The sequence below is a fragment of the Rhinopithecus roxellana genome, chromosome 11, assembly GCF_007565055.1.
Source record: "Rhinopithecus roxellana isolate Shanxi Qingling chromosome 11, ASM756505v1, whole genome shotgun sequence".
Classification (NCBI taxonomy): domain Eukaryota; kingdom Metazoa; phylum Chordata; class Mammalia; order Primates; family Cercopithecidae; genus Rhinopithecus; species Rhinopithecus roxellana.
Genome location: NC_044559.1, coordinates 11,870,453 through 11,889,591, shown reverse-complemented (window position 1 = coordinate 11,889,591; position 19,139 = coordinate 11,870,453). Strand labels below are relative to the sequence as shown.

The 19,139-nt window shown below is 39.8% G+C and overlaps 1 protein-coding gene across 2 annotated transcripts; it reads right to left on the bottom strand.

The window, feature by feature from the left end:
* Positions 1–2,048: 2,048 nt before the first annotated feature.
* Positions 2,049–18,611, bottom strand: DYDC1 (DPY30 domain containing 1). Of its 2 annotated transcripts, XM_010387303.2 has the most exons (6): positions 18,465–18,611; positions 17,915–18,016; positions 8,305–8,397; positions 5,005–5,061; positions 4,377–4,481; positions 2,049–2,097 (listed from the first exon to the last, which is right to left on the bottom strand). In XM_010387303.2, exons 1-6 carry the CDS (start codon positions 18,609–18,611, stop codon positions 2,068–2,070), a joined length of 534 nt encoding a protein of 177 aa, XP_010385605.1. In that variant the 3' UTR covers positions 2,049–2,067. The 2 variants fall into 2 exon arrangements, with proteins under 2 accessions (XP_010385605.1, XP_030797033.1); XM_030941173.1 differs by lacking the exon at positions 4,377–4,481 and having other exon boundaries at positions 2,050–2,097.
* Positions 18,612–19,139: the final 528 nt, after the last annotated feature.

Here is a 19,139-nt window from a genome sequence, read left to right as displayed (position 1 = left end):
TACAGAATGGTAATCAAGAAAATACATTTATTTCTTACAGTTTTGGAGGTTGGGAAGACCAGGTCAAGGGGCCTGCTGCTGGTGAGGGCCTTCTTGCTGTGTCATCCCATGGCTGAAGGTGGAAGGACAAGAGAGTGCAAGAGAGCAAGAGGGGGCTGAACTCACTTTTATAACAAGCCCACTCTCACCATAACTAACCCACTTCTGTGACAATGGCATTCATCCATGTATAAGGGCAGAGCCCTCACGACCTATTCACCTCTTAAAGGTCTCACCTCTCAACACAGTTGTATTTGGGAAGAGAGGGGAACACATTCAAACCATAGCACCATTTAAGCAAATGGACCATTCTGTACTCATTGCCTCAAAAAAAGTACTTTAGAAGCCACAATAGAATTTTTTTAAAGGAGTTTCTCTTGGCATTTGTGTTTTCACACCTATGTCCTTAAGAATAGAATAGCAGTGAGCTGAGATCCGGCCACTGCACTCCAGCCTGGGCGACAGAGCGAGACTCCGTCTCAAAAAAAAAAAAAGAAATAGAAAGGACTCACACCATAGATTTTGAAGAATTTTGTAAAGGAAGTAAGTATCCTTAGACGCCACAGAGTCTAAGGATAGACTGGAAACTTCCAAGGGGCCAGGAGTGTGTGGCCTGTATCCAGTCAGATCTTCTCACCAACAATTGCCCCAATATTTGAGCTCGCTGATAGAGCCAGAAGACATGAATACTCCTTTGCACCCCAGAACTTTGTTTCATCCCATTCAATTCACTCTATGTGAACACATCCTGCAATATCCCTAGGCTTTATAAACCCCAAAGAGGAAGACAGGAATCTAGACACCCAGCTGGGCATTGAGGTGAGGAAGGGAAAGTCCTCATATCTGTTCTTGGCTGTAGAGGAACAAGCTAAGCTGGGGGAAACTCCCCCACCAGGACAGTGATGAAACACTCCTTCCCCCATCCCAACACCATCATATAAGTGTGGCTTAAGTGTTCTATGAAGCATCGGCTCCCAGCAAACTGGGGAGAGTTCTGCAGTTCACACCCAGGAGGAGACACCACATCTAGAGTATGCTGCACACCCTCCTGAGCCCTGCACAATGGTAACCTCACTCACTTCTCACAGACCAGCAACTTTCTTTTCTTTTCTTTCTTTTTTTTTTTTTGAGACAGAGTCTCACTCTGTCACCCAGGCTGCAGTGCAGTTGTATGATCTCAGCTCATGCAACCTTCTCCTGCCTCAGCCTCCTAAGTAGCTGGGATTACAGATGCCCACCACCACGCCCGGCTAATTTTCTTCCGTATTTTTAGTAGAGATGGGGTTTCACCATGTTGGCTAGGCTGGTCTCAAACTCCTGACCTCAAATGATCCACCTGCCTCGGCCTCCCAAAGTGCTGGGAGGGATTACAGGTGTGAGCCACTGCTCCCAGCCAGCAACTTGCCTCTCAGGCAGTCTTCCTCTTGCATAGACGCACATATTAGTTCAGCTCACCTCCCATTTGCCTCTTTTGGTTGCTTCAGCAAACTGTCCTATTTTCCCAATGGAAATGTATAAATAACCAGTTGAACTGAAGGATCCAAAATAATACTTTGAGGCTACTCTTGAAGCCCATTCATAAGCTGTCCTTTTTTTTTTTTTTTTTTTTTTTTTTTTTTGAGACGGAGTCTTGCTCTGTCACCCAGGCTGGAGTGCAGTGGCCGGATCTCAGCTCACTGCAAGCTCCGCCTCCCGGGTTCCCACCATTCTCCTGCCTCAGCCTCCCGAGTAGCTGGGACTACAGGCGCCACCACCTCGCCCGGCTAGTTTTTTGTATTTTTTAGTAGAGACGGGGTTTCACTGTGTTAGCCAGGATGGTCTCGATCTCCTGACCTCATGATCCACCCGTCTCGGCCTCCCAAAGTGCTGGGTTTACAGGCTTGAGCCACCGCGCCCGGCCATAAGCTGTCCTTAGAGGAAAAAAAAAAGTAGAGTTCAAGTTTGAAGGCAAAAAAATACAAATTGGGAAATTCATGATTTGAAATTTGAAACAAACAAAAACATTTATTGCTCTCAGGTTGGTTGGTCCTACAAATCTTGGTCAATGTTTAATGCAACCTAAAAGCAAAACAAAAAGTAAATATGCCTTAATACAATTAGAACTGTGAAAAGGCACAAGCCAAAGAAATAAAACGTAGGTAACTTCTATGTGACTACATGAATGAAATTTTTGGGAGTTTCAGATGATTTCAAATGATATGCAAATTGAATATAGCCATAAATTACGTTCTCAAAGTAGTTATTTTTCCATCCTTTCTTCTACTTCTCTTACTATGCGTTCTTATCCTTCTCGTAGGCTCCTCTTCCTGTGGCCATCCCTTCAGTGTTGGAATTGCTAATGGTTCCTCCCTGAGCCCCTAGGCCTTGACACACTGCACACTCTCCTAGGTACCTTACTCACTCCCCTTGCTTCATTCAGCACATATGCCCATGACTGCTGAATTTGTATCTCCGGCCTGGGCCCCTTCCTAACATCAACTGTTCTTGGCTATTTTCACCTGCATATCTCAGAGCCACCTGAGAGTCAACATCTCTGCAACTGAAGTCATCAGTTTTTAAAAACCTGCTTCCTCTTCTTATGTTCATCAACTCATCAAACGGTAACACTCTTAACTCAGTAGCCCAAGGAAGACATTTAGGCTTCATCCTGACCCTGCCCTGCACTGATCCTGTGAGCCAGTCTTAAATCCACTCAGTTCCCTCCATCTCTGCTGTCTAACCCTAGTCATCTTACATCTGGATCAGTGCAATAACTTCCTAAGTGGTCTCCCTTTTTCCACTCCTGCTCCACACCAATCCTCTCTCCACCTTATAAAACACAGATTGAATCTTTAAGTGCTTTCAGTAACTCCTACTGCACCTAAGTCCAAAATCCCTAAGGCAACATACAAGTCCCAGTGTGCTCTGCCTTTATCCACCTCTCCAGCTTAAAATCATACCATCTTCCTAGCTCCACTCACCTTAGCCATTAATACTGGACGACTTCAGTCCCTTGAAAGCATCTTGCTGTCTCTATCCTCTGGGCTCATCTCAGGCTAATTCCTTGAACTTCACCTCCTCAGGAAGACTTGTCCAGCCCGGGTCAAGTCTCTCCCTACTCTGTCCCTCAAAGAACCTTCCCCATTGGCCCATGTCCCCCAAGGGCAGAAGCCCAATCCATTTTGTTCATTGGCATTTTCTAGCTCCCTGCATAGTGCCAAATCATAGCTGACATTTAATAAAACTTTAAACAATTAACACTGAGTCTGTGCAGCTCCACTTTCTGAACAGCTCTTGAAAATAACATTTACTTCAGGCCATCAACATCTTGTCCCCTAGATTACTACCTCCTAAGCCGTCTCCTGACACCTACTTCTCCATTTTCTTCCCCACACTGTTGCCAGGTGGTCTTTGCAAAATGCAGTTCTCATCATATGAGCCTCCACTGCCTTCGGGATAAAATCTAAGCCTCTGAACAGAAATGACAAGTGCTTTCATGGTCTGGCCCCTGCTTTCTCCTGGCCTTAGCTCTCACCCCTCCCTGCCTCACTCCCTCTACACTCTCTCCTATCTGGGTCTTCACACCTTCCGTGCTCTCTGCCTGGAGCACTACCCTCGGCCTTCCATGCCACCAGTGAGTAGCAAATCATTAGCTTCCTTCCCTGACTGAGGTTCCTCAACTGTGCTGGCTGTCCCTCCTTGTTAGTGTACACAAATTAAAGTGACAAAATGTATCCTTCTTCCAGGACAGTCCTGGCTTACATCTGCTGATCCGGCTCTCATTCTCAAAAGCATACTGGTTTGGACAATAAATTACGTGGTCCTGCTAACCATGACTATTAAATGCTCATCTAATTGTCTGTTTCTCCCCTGACAATAAACTCCACAAGGTCAAAGCCATCTGCCTTATTCACCACACCATCGGGCATAGTGCCTGGCATATGGAAGATGTGGTATGTTTGTTAAATAAACAAATGTACTTACATACTGGAGAAGCATGCACTCTCATTAAGGCATTCATTTGGTTCCAGGGTTTGTTATTGAGGACCAAAATCGTGCCCCCTACACCAAATTTAAAGATCATGTATTTCACAAAATGGTTTTAAAACATATTTTGAAGAAGTTTTGAGGTTACAGATACAGAAATACAGATAAGCCAGTGACACTCTTCACAAAAGGGCAGAATGCCAGTTAGGAATATAATCGGCAACCAGGGAACTGATTTTCTTTCTCTGAAGCAAAAGGCCCGTTTGCCAACCAATCCTGGCCTAGCCTCATTTTCCCCAGGCTTTACCTAAGTGAAAAAATCAAAAACAAAAACAAAAAAGAGTTTTTTTACAAAACACGCTGATACTGACATCAGAAAACATTGGTTCATCAAGTTCTTCCACTCTGCTCAAGTTAGGTGCTCCATAACGATCGCTGATTTCAGCTAGTGTTTTGCCTGAGTCTAGTGTTGCTTCCTACAATCAAAAAATTGATGTTTACTTTTACATTATTTCAAAATTAACACATGACTTTTCTTTCAATTTTGATTAAAAATTTTCTGATGTATAGCATCAAAATTCAGCATTATTAATTAGTGGAATTAACCAATTTCTGTTAATGACAAGAGAATTCTGGTAATGAATTGAGTATCCTAGAATATAAAGCTAGAATTCTGGCAATAAATGCTAAAACTTTTTTTTAAATACCTGCAGAAATTTAAAACAATTGTAAGTAATTATGTGGTAAATAGCTTCAATATCTCAAGACAGCCTAGTTTTTAAAAATCCAAACACAAACTGAATGTCCAATTTTTACCTACTGTGAGATTTTGCTTCAAAGCACATTATTTGTGACTTGTTATTACCAGAAAATATATATGGACTATCAGGTTTGAAAATATACTTGCTAAAAATTTAGCTACTTATGCATCAAAATTAAGCTTAAATTATAGGATACTCAATTCATGTCACATACCATAGAATGACTTTTTCTTCTCACCTCTGAATGTAGAGTATCTTCACTCCTAACCAGATTTTCCATATTCATTCTCATCTCCTATAATATATAAAAATTAAGAAAATACTTTGAATATACTTCATTTTGAGTTCATATTTCATTTTTGGCATTTTTATTTTTACACAATGCTATGATCAATTTAAAGCAAAAATGCTGTCACTCTGAAACAGAATGATCTGATTACATATTACAGAACTGCAGATCACAGTCTTATTTAATACTCTATACAAACAGAAGGCAACCATGTTTTATATATAATTAAATAAAACTTTTTAAAAAGTGAAATGGACTGAAACATTTAAACTGAAGCCAAATTATCTGCCAAAATAAAAACTGACAAAATAAAAATTATAATAGAACCTTAGAACAAGAGATTTTAAAGAGAAACTACACTTAAGCAGAGTTTTGCACATAATGAGAAAGAAGTAAACACTTCTACAGGAACAAATCTGGCCCAATGCAGAGGGACCTGAGCAATGCCCTCTTTAATACTCTGAGCACTGCAGTAGGAATGTACTGCCCAATATGGGAGGCCTCTTTCTGAATGTGAAAACGTTCTTCTAGCCAGCCAAACCTTGCTATGCCATCTACTTTTTCATTCTAAAGCAGCACGGTGGCCTAACTGACCCTGAGCTGATTCATTTTGGCTGCTAGAACACCAGTGATTTCTTGATCATACATATGGTTACCCTAATGATAGGAACATAAACAGCACTGTTTTCCCAAGACCACTCCATTTTCCTGGTAACTTCTTATCCAGCATCCACAAGGCTATATTGGGAACATCCATATTCTTATAGGACCATGTTCCTCTACCACAGAGATGGATATTTGACACAAACGAAGTCAGTCAGAATCCTTCTCCAAGATTCTTTTCCTAACTGAAACTAAAACAAGGCATCCATTCCTCTTAGATAGTAGAAACCACAACATTCTAAGACTCAGAAGCCATTAAGGCTCATGTTCCCCACCCATGTGCAGCAAAGCAGCCCATAGTGAAAGAGTGAAACTAACAACCAGGGGAACAGCAGAGGGGTGAGCCCTGGTAGCATCTGATTCTCTTGCTCCCAAAGTCTGAAAGGCCCAGTGATACCGAGTCCTTCACAGTTTAGGTATTAAACCCTTCCTTCAACCCAGAATCCTTCCAGCAAATTTCCCTTTGCACATAATAGTTTAAATTGTGAGTCTGCAGCCATAAGAAAGCCAGGGGAAAGAACATGAGTGGACTCAACTCTGAGCAATGTGCGAGGAAGTGGTACTTTGCAGGGGAGTACCTATGCTATGGTGAGGGATGATAAGCCAATAGAAATAGGAATTACTAAAGTTATTGTGGCTCTGGTCACACAAGCTGCTGATGCCTAGAGATAGTAAAATAACATGAATGTGGCTCTCTGGAGTCACAAAATAGAGACCAATCCTTCCTATAGACTTTTAAGCACTTTAATGTAACTATCAGATCACTTTGATTAAAAAATATTTTAAATTCCTTTATTTTGATCACTGCCTTCTTGATATGTTCCTGTATTTTCTTTTTCAGTTCAGATCCATGAATCTCTTTCAAAAATTATTTAATTTTTAATTTTTACTGACATATAATAGCTGTACATATTTATGATATACATTTGATATTTTGATACAAGTATACAATATGTAATGATCAAATCGGGATATTTGAGATATCCATCACCTTAAACATTATATCTTTGTGAACCTCTTTTTTTTTTTTTTTTTTTTGAGATGGAGTCTTGCTCTGTTGCCCAGGCTGGAGTGCAGTGGCGAGATCTAGGCTCACTGCAAGCTCTGCCTCCTGGGTTCATGCCATTCTCCTGCCTCAGCCTCCCCAGTAGCTGAGACTACAGGCGGCCACCACCAAGCCCGGCTAATTTTTTTGTATTTTTGGTAGAGATGGGGTTTCACCATGTTAGCCAGGATGGTCTCGATCTCCTGACCTCATGATCCTCCCACCTCAGCTTCCCAAAGTGCTGGGATTACAGGTGTGAGCCACGGTGTCTGGCCCTTTTGTGAATCTTAAAGAGAAAGGGATGCTTGTGTATGTGTGCATACAGTCATATCCCTGTGCTCACACTACACTCAGACTAAGACAGCATCAGCGTCTGTATTTTTTTTAATTATGTATAGGGCTTTTATCCTTTTAAAAAAATCTCACTTTTTGATTTAATTCACCATTCATACTTTAAAAATATTGCTTTAATAAATGATTCTCTCATTTAAGCATCAATAAACATAATGAACATTGTCTATAAAACCTGCTTTTTTTAGTTTTAATTATGGAATAAAAAGGGGGAGCAACATTTGATTAAGAGATAGTAGCTATAAACTCAGTCATCTAGAATATTGGTCTATATGACTCATAGCTTTTGGATGCAGGAAATATGGGTCAAACTCGAGACCTGACATGATACAGACACAACCAATGAAGATGGGCTTTCTTTAAATAAGTTACTTTAGGCCGGGTGTGGTGGCCCACATCTGTAATCCCAGCAATTTGGGAGGACAAGGTGGTCAGATTGCCTGAGCTCAGGAGTTCGAGATCAGCTTGGACAACATGGCGAAACCCCGTCTCTACTAAAAATACAAAAAATTAGCCAGGCATGGTTGTGCGTGCCTGTAATCCCAGCTACTCAGGAGGCTGAGGCACGAGAATTGCTTGAACCCGGGAGGTGGAGGTTGCAGTGAGCCGAGATCACGCCACTGTACTCCATCCTGGGTGACAGAGTGAGACTCTGTCTCAAAACAAACAAACAAACAAACAAACAAAAAAACAAACAAAAGAAATAAGTTACTGCATAGTTTATTTTAATGAAAGGCATGAAAGTCCATGTATGAACATATTTTAAAATGTAAATTCTTGTTGTTAATACATTAACATAAAGACATAGACTACTGCCTCTGAGATCAGAATACCCTCAATATTCAACATCAGCTAATATAACTAGAAACAGCTAGCTCTTGACTAAAATGCTGAGGGTATCACTATTAGAGAACCCTACTACTCACAGAGAAGTTTCATAAACACGATTGTATTTGATTGTATAAGAATCCAGTGAGACATTCCTAATAGTATTATACTGCTAGCTCTAGTTTTGAAACAGGTAAACTGAGACTGAAAAAGGTCATGAGACTTGTTTAGCTTACACAGCTAATATGTGGCATGTCTTCAGACTACAAATCCCATGGTCCTTCTGCCAAAAGCTGAAATAAACAGTTTGAAGATTCTAGAGAGTTTTAAATAAAACTAACATTTATAAAACTTCAAATTACCTTGTCTAATTGTTTTTGAGCTCTCTGTAGTTCTTGTATTCTCTGCCTCTCTTTTTCTCGCATTTCCAACTCCAGCTGCAATGCCAGCTGTTGCTGAATATTCAGAAATATGTCATATTACAGTTAGATTAATTGCAAGATAATTAAGTTTACACCCACCTTCCTTTCAGAAACTTACAATAAACGGTCACATCCAACTAATACTTTAGTTTCTACAAAAGTTTCCTGAAGCATAAAAATTTTAAAAAAGATTTTAATCTTCCTTAATTGCAAATTATAGAAAGCACAATTTGTACAAAATCATTTTCTTTTCTTCTTAAAGTAACAAATGAGATTGCAATAACTTTCCAGATAAATTTCTTTAAGCATAGATGGGTCTTCAAATAGCCACACATTGGTTGTAGAAGAGTGAGAAACTCTTCAGAGTATCATCTGATGGCTCTTGCCTATAATCCCAGCAGTTTGGGAGGCCAAGGTGGGCAGATCATTTGAGGTCAGGAATTTGAGAAGAGCCTGGCCAACATGGTGAAACCCTGTCTCTACTAAAAACACAAAAATTAGCTGTAAAAAAGATTACAGGGTGGCACACGCCTGTAATCTCAGCTACTCGGGAGGCTGAGGCAGGAGAATCGCTTGAACCTGGGAGGTAGAGGTTGCAGTGAGCCGAGATTGTGCCATTGCATTCCAGCCTAGGCAACAGAGTAAGACTCCCTGAAAAAAAAGAAAGAAAGAAAGAGAGAGAGAGAGAGGGAAGGAAGGAAGGAAGGAAGGAAGGAAGGAAGGAAGGAAGGAAGGAGAAAGAAGGAAGGAAAGAAAGAAAACAAAACAAAAGAAAAAAAGAAAAAAGAACATCATCTGAAATCATGACTAACCAACAATATATTTGCTCCCAACTCAGCGTATCTGTCACACTAGGATAGGGTTCAGCAATAAAGCCTGTGGGCCAAAGCCAACCCAACTCCTATTTTTTACAGCTTACAAACAAAGAATGGCTTTTACATTTTTAAATGGAAAAATTTAAAAGAAATATTTCATGACATAGGAAAATGGTATGAAATTTAAATTTCAGCATCCTTAACTAAAGCTTTATTGAAACACAGCCATGCCCATTTGTTTACGTATTGTCTATGAGCGCTTTCGTGCTGCCACAGCAGACTGTAGTCATTGTAACAGAGACCACATGTGGTGCACTCACCACTTTGCCTGGCTGCCAGCACCCTACAAACCACAGTAACATTATTGTAACAGCAATGTTTGGTGTACCATGGTTATCACTATACTGTGACATTTTAAAAAATTATATCCATTATGTCAAAACAAGAAAGCCAGGGATGGGTGGTTCATTCCTGTAATCCCAGCTACTCAGGAGTGAGGCAGGAGGATTACTTGAAGCCAGGAGTTCAAGACCAGCCTGGGCAGCATAGTGAGACCCCCATCTCTAAACAAAATTCTGAGAAAAAAAAAGAAAACAAGTAAACTTTGAATGTTGCACTTTTAAGGCACACTAGAGTGTGTATTATTTTGTCATCAAATTAAATGGCAAAATATGTTTCCCACTATACAGTGCCACTGTGCTAAAAAAATATAATAAATATCAACATTACCAGACTAAGCACTCATCACAATAGTCCCAGCTCACTGAGCACAAAGGTCAGAAAAATTAGAAAATTTAAAACAGAATTGGCTGGGCATGGTGGCTCACACCTGTAATCCCAGCATGTGGGAGGCCTGAGGTCAGGAGTTCGAGATCAGCCTGGCCAACATGGTGAAACCCCGTCTCTACTAAAAATACCAAAAAAAATTAGCCAGGCAGGTGCCTGCAGTCTCAGCCACTTGGGAGGCTGAAGCAAGAGAATCACTCGAACCTGGGAGGCAGAGGTTGCAGTGAGCTGAAGTCGCGCCACTGCATTCCAGCTTGAGTGACAGAGCAAGACTCTGTCTAAAAACAAAAACAAAAACAGAATTATCACAGCAGAATTTCTTTACAAGACTTATAAATGAAAATAAGTCTGCAACAAAAGTAGGGTTCCAAGCAGCTCATTTGTTATGCAAGCAAGGAAAGATATTTACCAATGGTGAGTGAATTAAAACATATTTTATTTCAGTGGCCAAAAAAATGTGTCCCAGAAAAAACAATCTTGTCTAAGATTTTAGCCTTTTGGTGAGAATAGCTGCTCAGAGTTGACACTGAGCAACATCAACAGTCAACTAAAAACAAGGCACATGATTCTGAGTGCCTTTCCTTGGCTCCTGATAAGTAGACAGATGTTCCTGACACTGCTCAGTTGTTCATGGAAAGGGTCAATGCTGAGTTTGAAGTGCCTGAAAAACCAAACCTCTATGAATAGTCTTTGATATGGTTTGGCTGTGTCCCCATTCAAATCTCAACTTGAATTTTATCTCCCAGAATTCCCAAGTGTTGTGGGAGGGACCCAGAAGGAATCATGGGAGCTGGTCTTCCCTGTGCTATTCTTGTGATAGTGAATAAGTCTCATGAGATCTGATGGGTTTATCAGGGGTTTCCACTTTTGCTTCTTCCTCATTTTCTCTTGCTGCCACCATGTAAGAAGTGCCTTTCGCCGGGCGCGGTGGCTCAAGCCTGTAATCCCAGCACTTTGGGAGGCCGAGATGGGCGGATCACGAGGTCAGGAGATTGAGACCATCCTGGCTAACACGGTGAAACCCCGTCTCTACTAAAAAATACAAAAAACTAGCTAGGCGTGGTGGCGGGCGCCTGTAGTCCCAGCTACTCCGGAGGCTGAGGCAGGAGAATGGCGTAAACCCGGGAGGCGGAGCTTGCAGTGAGCTGAGATCCGGCCACTGCACTCCAGCCTGGGCGACAGAGCGAGACTCCGTCTCCAAAAACAAAAGAAAAAAGAAGTGCCTTTCGCCTCCCCCCACGATTCTGAGACCTCCCCAGCAATATAGAACTGTTAAGTCCAATTAAACCTCTTTTTCTTCCCAGTGTTGGGTATGTCTTTATCAGCTGCTTGAAAACGGACTAATCCAGTCTTCATGGAACAATTACAGGCAAGAGTATTTTCAAAGTCATGTAGAAACACCAATTCAATACAACCTGCAGTGAAATCTGCTAAGATGTGTTACAGCTGACAGTGATAAAAATACGTGTGGAATAGAAAAAGGCTGAGCTGAACAAATTTACAGAGCTCATGAGAAAATAGAGTGTTTAAAGACAATAAGTTGTCAGCATATTACTCAACAGCAGCTACTCTGTGAAAGTATTTGAATCTATGATGTGTTATTGAGCCAGCGGTGTCAACAGTGACCTTCATTCACTCTTGTAAACTGGACCATCAGTTCCGTGAATTTTTGTCAGAAACAGAAGCTGAATATACCCTTACGTCCTACCACACAGCAATTCCATGGCTTAACAGTTATATCATGAATTTTTGAGCTCAGGGCCAAGATTTAACTTTTTATTGTGTAAATTGAAGGTGCATATAATGTTTTGATATAGATATACATAGTGAATGCTTACCACAGGTAAGCAATTTCAATATCCATCATCTTAGACAGTTACTTTTGTATGGTAAGAGCACCTAAAATCTACTCTTAAAAAATTTCCAGTACACAATACAATCTTATTGGTTATCATCCTCATGATGTACTTTAGATCTCTACATTTATTCATACTGCATAATTGCAATTTTGTACCTTTTGACCTACATCTCCTCATTCTTCTTCCAGGCCTACCCCCACTCCACCTGTTGGTAACCACTGTTCTAGTCTCTGTTTTTATGTATTCAACTTTTTTTTTTTTTTTAAAGATTTCCACATAGAAACATGTGGTATTTTTCTTTTGATGTCTGGTTTATTTCACTTAACATCACGTCCTTCAGTTTCATCCATGTCATCACAAATGGCAGGATCTACTTTTTTCTTAAAGCTGAGTAATATTCCTTTATATATACATATATGGAATACATATATGTGAGATATATATACAAGATATACATGAGAAATACATCTCACGTTTTTTCGAGACAGGGTCTTGCTCTGTCACCCAGGTGGGAGTACAGTGGCGCCACCTCAACCTCTGGGGCTCAAGCAATCCTCCCACCTCAGCTTCCTGAGTAGCTGGGACCACAGGTGCATGCCATCATCATCATGCCTGGATAATTTTTACATTTTTTCTAGAGATGAGGTCTTCCTATGTTGTCCAGGCTGGTCTCGAACTCTTGACCTCAAGTGATCCTCAGGTCTCCGCCTCCTAAAGTACTGGGATTACAGGTGTGAGCCTTTGTGCCCAGCTCACAATTTCTTTCTCCAGTCATCCACTGACAGACATTTAGGTTGTTTCCAAATCTTGGCTATTGTAAATAATGCTGCAATGGACATGGGAGTGCAGGTAATCTCTATGAGGTGCTGGTTTCGTTTCCTTTGAATATATAACTGAGAAGAGGAATTACTGGGTCATATGGTAGCTTTTAATTTTTTGAAATACACCCACACCGTTTTGCATAATGGCTGCACCAATTTGTATTCCCATTAACAGTGGATAACAGTTCACTTTTCTCCACACCTTCACCAATATGTGTCTCTTCCCTTTTTTTTTTTTTTTTTTTTTTTTTTTTGCACTCACCCAGGCTGGAGTGCCTCAGCCTCCTGAGTAGCTGGGACTACAGGCACGCCTGGCTAATTTTTTGTATTTTTAGTAGAGATGGGGTTTCACCGTGTTAGCAAGGATGGTCTCGATCTCCTGACCTTGTGATCCACCCGCCTCAACCTCCCAAAGTGCTGGGATTACAGGCGTCAGCCACTGCGCCCTGCCATGTCTCTTCCCTTTCTGATAACAGTCATCCGGATTACAGTGGCTCATGCCTGCAATCCGAACACTTTGGGAGGCCGAGGTGAGTGGATCACCTGAGGTCAGGAGTTCAAGACCAGCCTGGCCAACATGGCAAAACCCCATCTCTACTAAAAATACAAAAAACAAAACAAAAAAAATTAACCTGGTGTGGTGGCAGGTGCCTGTAATCCCAGCTACTCAGGAGGCTGAGGCAGGGGAACTGCTTGAACCCGGGAGTAGAGAGAGGTTGGAGTGAGCTGAGATCATGCTACTTCACTCCAGCCTGGGTGAAAGAGCAAGACTTCATCTTCAAAAAAAAAAAAAGAAAGAAAGAAAGCAGCCATCCTAACAGGGGTGAGGTAGTATCTCATAGTGGTTTTGATTTGATTTGCACTTCCCTGATGACTAGTGGTGTTGAACATTACCTGCCACTTTTAATAATATATCTGTTGGCCATTTTTATATCTTCTTTGGAGAAATGTCTATTTAGGTCCTTTGCCCATTTTTTAATTGGGTTACTTTTTTTTTTTTTTTTTTTTTTTGCTATTGAATTTGCATTCCCTATATATTTCGGAGATTAACTCCTTATCAGATATATGGTTCACAAAATTTTCTCCCAATCCATAGGCTGCCTTTTTGTTTTGCTGATTGTTTGCTATGCAAGAGCATTTTAGTTTGACCTAGTCCCATTTGTTTAGGTTTGTTTTTATTGCCTGTGTTTTTGGTGTCATATCCAAAAAATCATTGTCAAGACCAATGTCAAGGAGCTTTTTCCACACTATGTTTTCTTCTGGGAGTTTTACAGTTTCAGATCTTCCATTCAGGTCTTTAATCTATTTTGAACTGATTTTTGTGTATGGTAGAAGACAAGGATCCGGTTTCATTCTTTTGCATGTGGATATCCAGTTGTCCCAACACCATTAATTGAAGAGACTATCCTTTTCCCTTTGTGTTTTCTTGTAGGGCTTGTCAAAAATTAGTTGACTGTATATACTTCAGCTTATTCCTGGGGTTCTCTATTCTGTTGCACTGGTCTATGTGTCTGTTTTTATGCCAATACCATACTGTTGTAATTACTATGGCTTTATAATATTATTCTGGATCAAGTAATTTGATACTTCCAAGTTCATTTTTCTTTCTCAGGATTGCTTTGGCTATTCAGGGTCTTCTGTACTTCCATACAAATTTTAGAATTGGGTTTTTCTATTTCTGTGAAGAATGCCATTGGAATTTTGATCGGGATTGAGATGAATCTGCAGATTATTTTAGGGAGTATAGACAGTTTAACAATACTAACTCTTCTGATATATGAACACAAGATATCTTTCCGTTTATTTGTGTCTTCCTCAATTTTTTGCATTAGTGTTTTACAGTTTTCAAGGTATAGATGCTTCACCTCCTTGGTTAAATTTATTCCTAAGTATATTATTGTTTTTGAAGCTATTATAAATAAGATTGTTTTCTTGGTTTCTTTTTCAAGTAAGTTATTGGTAAACAGGATTTAAATTTTTCTTAATGAGAAGAAATACTCTCAACCACTATTATCAAACATTCAATAGATTTGGAAATCAGCTTTCGCTGCAGACTTGATAATGTTTCTTAATTCATTCTAAAATTACACGGCAAAACATCACTCATATGTAAAACTTACACTGCAGTAAACTCACTTCAACAACAACTCATGTTGTTTGAATCACAAGCAATATAAAGCTGCTTTATACACTTCCAGTGCTGTTAAAACTAGAACAAGGTATTAGATCTTCGTTCCCAAACAAATTGGCAGTGGATGTATTTTCCAACCTCGAACTACAATTCCAGAGTGTTTGTAAGGCCTCAATATAAGTGCAAAGGAAATTTCCATATTTCAAAATCCATTTATGCAATTAAGAAACTTCCATCAACCTTCAGTTGGAAGTGGCTATTCTACAAAGTAATGCATGTTAAAAGGCAAACAGCAAGAGAAAAATATAATAGAATTCTAGAAATACCTTCTAAGGAATAAATACGCTCAATTTAAATTATACACACATAGACTGATAGCAATTGTTGACAGTAACTATGTATGTAAAAAGACATTTTCAAGGATGAAATACATAAAACCTCATTACAGATCAGCATTAGCAGATAAATATTTTTAAATAGGTTTTGATGATAGACCACACTAATGCTGAACTTCAACCAAGTGAGATGTTATCTTTTAAACATTTTTTTAAATTCTCAGTAGTAAACCTGTCTAACAAAAAATGTATATTCAATGATTGTTTGAATTTCATCAATAAAACATTTGCAAAAATTCATTTTCTCTCTTGCTATTCCTACATAATATGCCATAATGCCTTCATAATATCCTCAAATTTGCCTCTTGGCCTGCAAAGCATAAAATGTCTACTATCTGACAATGTATTCTAAAATAATAATTTTTTGCAAGTAAAGACATAATAAAGTGATTAATATCTCATTTGCAAAAGGCTTTTAAAGGTAATTCTTGGTATTCCTATATTATCCCCACTAAGAAAAAAGTGATAGGGTAGGTAGCTGAAATGCATAAACAGCTTCAATCAACTTTCAGACACTGATGGAGGAAGTTAAATAACTCCAACCTCTCAACAATAATGCAAAGTGTACTTGTTAAATAACAATCAGATTGATCAAAATAACCAGCTTCTTGACATTTTCAAGAAACTTCCAAAACCTAATCCCTTTCTTCACACATGAGCAAAACTACTCAAAGCCATTCAAAACAAATAAAAAACAAAAATGTTCTCACTTCAAAAATAAGTTCTTACATAGAAAATGGCAATAAAAATACTTCCCTGTTCACAAAAAACTAGGCTTGCTGAAGAGTGCCTAAAATGTCAAGGAATTTCAAGTCAGCGGTACTGACTATGAGGACAACTGCTTTTGCAACCAGCAAGGAAATAACCAGAGTTCCCAACCTCTAGCTCACATGACTCAGAAGGTATCCAGAGGCCCCTCTGTTTTTCTTCATCTCAGCCACACTCTCCCTTAAGACTGATCTCTCCTATCTATTTCTGCACACCAATCCACTCCATTAACTGGCCATAACATCTCCTGCATAATATTATTTTATCTTCCACCCTAATACAATACTTAGGATTCAGTACACAGTGGATTAGTTCATACTGGTCAACATAATATGGCTAGAGAAACTTTTTATTGCTAGTATTGCCAAATTATACACAAGTAAGACAAAGTAGGTGAGCCAAAGAGAGTTAAGTATCTCCCACTTATGATGTAATTGCCTTGGGGAAGGAGAACCGCTGGGAATTCTCTGATTTTTGATAGAAAGGGACAGATACCAGCTATAGGAGCTGTAAGAGGAAAGATGGCTCCTCATCCACCGTTGTGGCTGCTGCAGGAAGCACCTGGCCTGTTTGGATGACAGTTTGACACCCAATTCAACACTTTTTAACCTCCCCTCAAGAATAAGCCAATGACTGAAAATGAAGACTCAGAAGCAGTAGAGTTTTCAACAGCCCTATCCTTCTAAGGGGCCTGCAGTTTTCTACCTCAATATCAGGGATAGGAAGTCAGTCAGCGAAGCTATTTGCCAGGTCTATATTTTTCTTTTTATCTGCATACCCAAATAATAGACTTCTTTCCCCATTTTAAATATGTAAACTTGAGTCAAGACTCTGGAGTTAAGTATTATCTGGTAGAACTATAGAAGTAGCTTAAATTTAGCTTAGAAGCTCTCTATAAATTAAATCAGTCCAGAAGCCACTCTGGAACTTTCCTCTCTCCAGCTTGTACTCCATGACCCATCCCTTCAACAATTCCCTTACCAATATCTTCAGCTCCCTAATCATGCTACCCGAATCCTGCTTCAGTGAAAAGGTCCGCCTGTTCCACTTCTTCACTCAGATATCTGGGCCCAAGTGAAGAGAATCACATAATCACATAACCAAACCAAACAGCACGATTGATCTCCAACTGCTACCAAGTAATGCTAAATTATATCCCTCAACTCTTCTCTTCCATCCTCCAAAGCTGCCATTTCTAACCTTCACCACTCTGCCCATACCTCCTACTTTACACCCTTGTTCTTAGCAGATGATCATGGTGCCTACTTCATAAAGAAGACAGAAACTGTTGAACACAGAAGGTGCTTCCCCAACACCATTCTCTCCTCTTTCCGTCGATTATAATCAAAGAAGTGCCTTCTGCCTGCCTAACCTATGATCCGGGCCCATTTCCTCTCATCTCCATGGCAAGCTGACCCTATGAATCATCCACTCTATTTCCTAATGTCATCCACTCACTCCTCTACTACTGTGCTCTTAAACACAAAAGCATCTCTCCTTGCTCTCAAAATCTTGAAAGCACTGCCTACATTTTCCATCTCCCCTGCCTAACTCCACCCACCCCCACCACTCCATCCACATTGTTCCCACCAAATTACGGTGGCCTCTGATGAACACTTTTCCATTCAGCAATAGATATGGTTGACCACTCAGATCTCACCAAAATACTCTTTCCCTTTGCCTTCTCTGACAGCACACTCTCTGCATTTTCCTCTTACCTGGAGGTATGGCATCTTTTGTATCAGCAACAGCAATGTAGAAAGGAATGTGTATGTATGCATACAAGAATGTAGTCAGGAAAACTCATGGCTGCTGCTTCTCCAGCAAGGAAGACACACACATCCATAAAGATGAAGATATTAGGAAGCCATATCTAGGTAACTGGAGATGGGAAGTTTATCAACATTTGGGCTGTGCCACGCTGAGGTTGGCATCGTTAATTCCAGTCCCCTCTGAACTATCCTACTTGCCTCACCTGCTGAAGTAAGAGCTCCTCTGCTTTAAGCCTCTCCATCATTTCCTGCTCCATCAGAGCTAATTCTCTTTCATGCTCCAGCTCGGCCATTTCCTTTTGTCTCTAGCATTGTTTAAAAACAACAGCACATGACTTCTTAGAGAGAAAGCAATTTGTGAAAGCAATCTTGAAAGCATTTAATAGAGACAATTAGGGAAAGGGTTAAGCAAATTATAGCCCATCCCTTTGGAAAAGATATAATAATTTGGGAAGATATTTTATCTGAATAATGAGCACAATATTAAAGTTATACATTGTGTATGATCACAAGTGCATAAACAAATATATAAATCTATAGAAAAAATACTTCCCATGAAAGGAATTACCTAAAAATCTAAATAGAAGTCTTCTTTGGGTACTGTTTTCTCCTTCCTACTTTTCATGTTGTTCAAGTTTTTGTATAATAAACATTATTTTTATAATAAAAATAATAATATTAAAGTTTTTAAAAAGCAGACAAGTTGGACCAATTTTTTTTCTTCTAATTTTCTAGAAGGAGATTTCTACTTACCAGTTGTTCCATGGTCACATTTTCCTTAAACTTGTAAATCCACAATGCTAAATATTCTATTGGATCCACTGGGCGAACTCTTGCCACTTCTGCAAGACCTTGAGTTAAACATGCCCCAAGGTGCTTTTGAAGATATATTGACTCCATTTCTAACTCCTAAATAAAAACTCCTAAAAAGTAAGTGTTTTTGCATTACTGCAGGATATCTTCAATAAAGTCACTATAAGACTAAACTCCAGTGAGTTGAACAAAGCCTTACATACACCCTGCCCTCAGTCATGTCCACCTCCTGTTGGGGGTGTCACAAGCAAGCTGGCCCCAGGAAACTTCTAATAGTTTCCAAAAGGACTCCACAGAAGTCACTACAACTAACGTGGTTTCAAAAATCCTGAAGGACCTCAAGTCCAAGAGTCAGAAAAGAGATACTATCATTATTGATTTCAAGTTTACTTGATGCCAAGTAATGTGGGTCCCATTTAATTCTCACAACATACCTGAAAAATAGGTATCATGATCCCAATGGGAACATGAGCAAGCCCAGGCACAGAGAGCATAAGTGCATAGTTCAGGATCACACAGCTGGCAGATGAAGGAGACAGGGTTTGTACCCACCTCTTGATTCAGGATAACACAGCTGGCAGATGAAGGAGACAGAGTTTGTACCCACCTCCTGAT

Bases quoted from the DNA above. Each gene is read 5' to 3' on its own strand.
- DYDC1 (XM_010387303.2), bottom strand. From the start codon at position 18,611: ATGGAGTCAATATATCTTCAAAAGCACCTTGGGGCATGTTTAACTCAA. The intron at 8,398-17,914 runs GTGAGGCAAGTA...CTGAATATTCAG, and splicing joins AGGAGCTCTTACTTCAGCAG to CAACAGCTGGCATTGCAGCT. The intron at 5,062-8,304 runs GTAATTTGAAGT...TATATATTATAG, and splicing joins CTCAAAAACAATTAGACAAG to GAGATGAGAATGAATATGGA.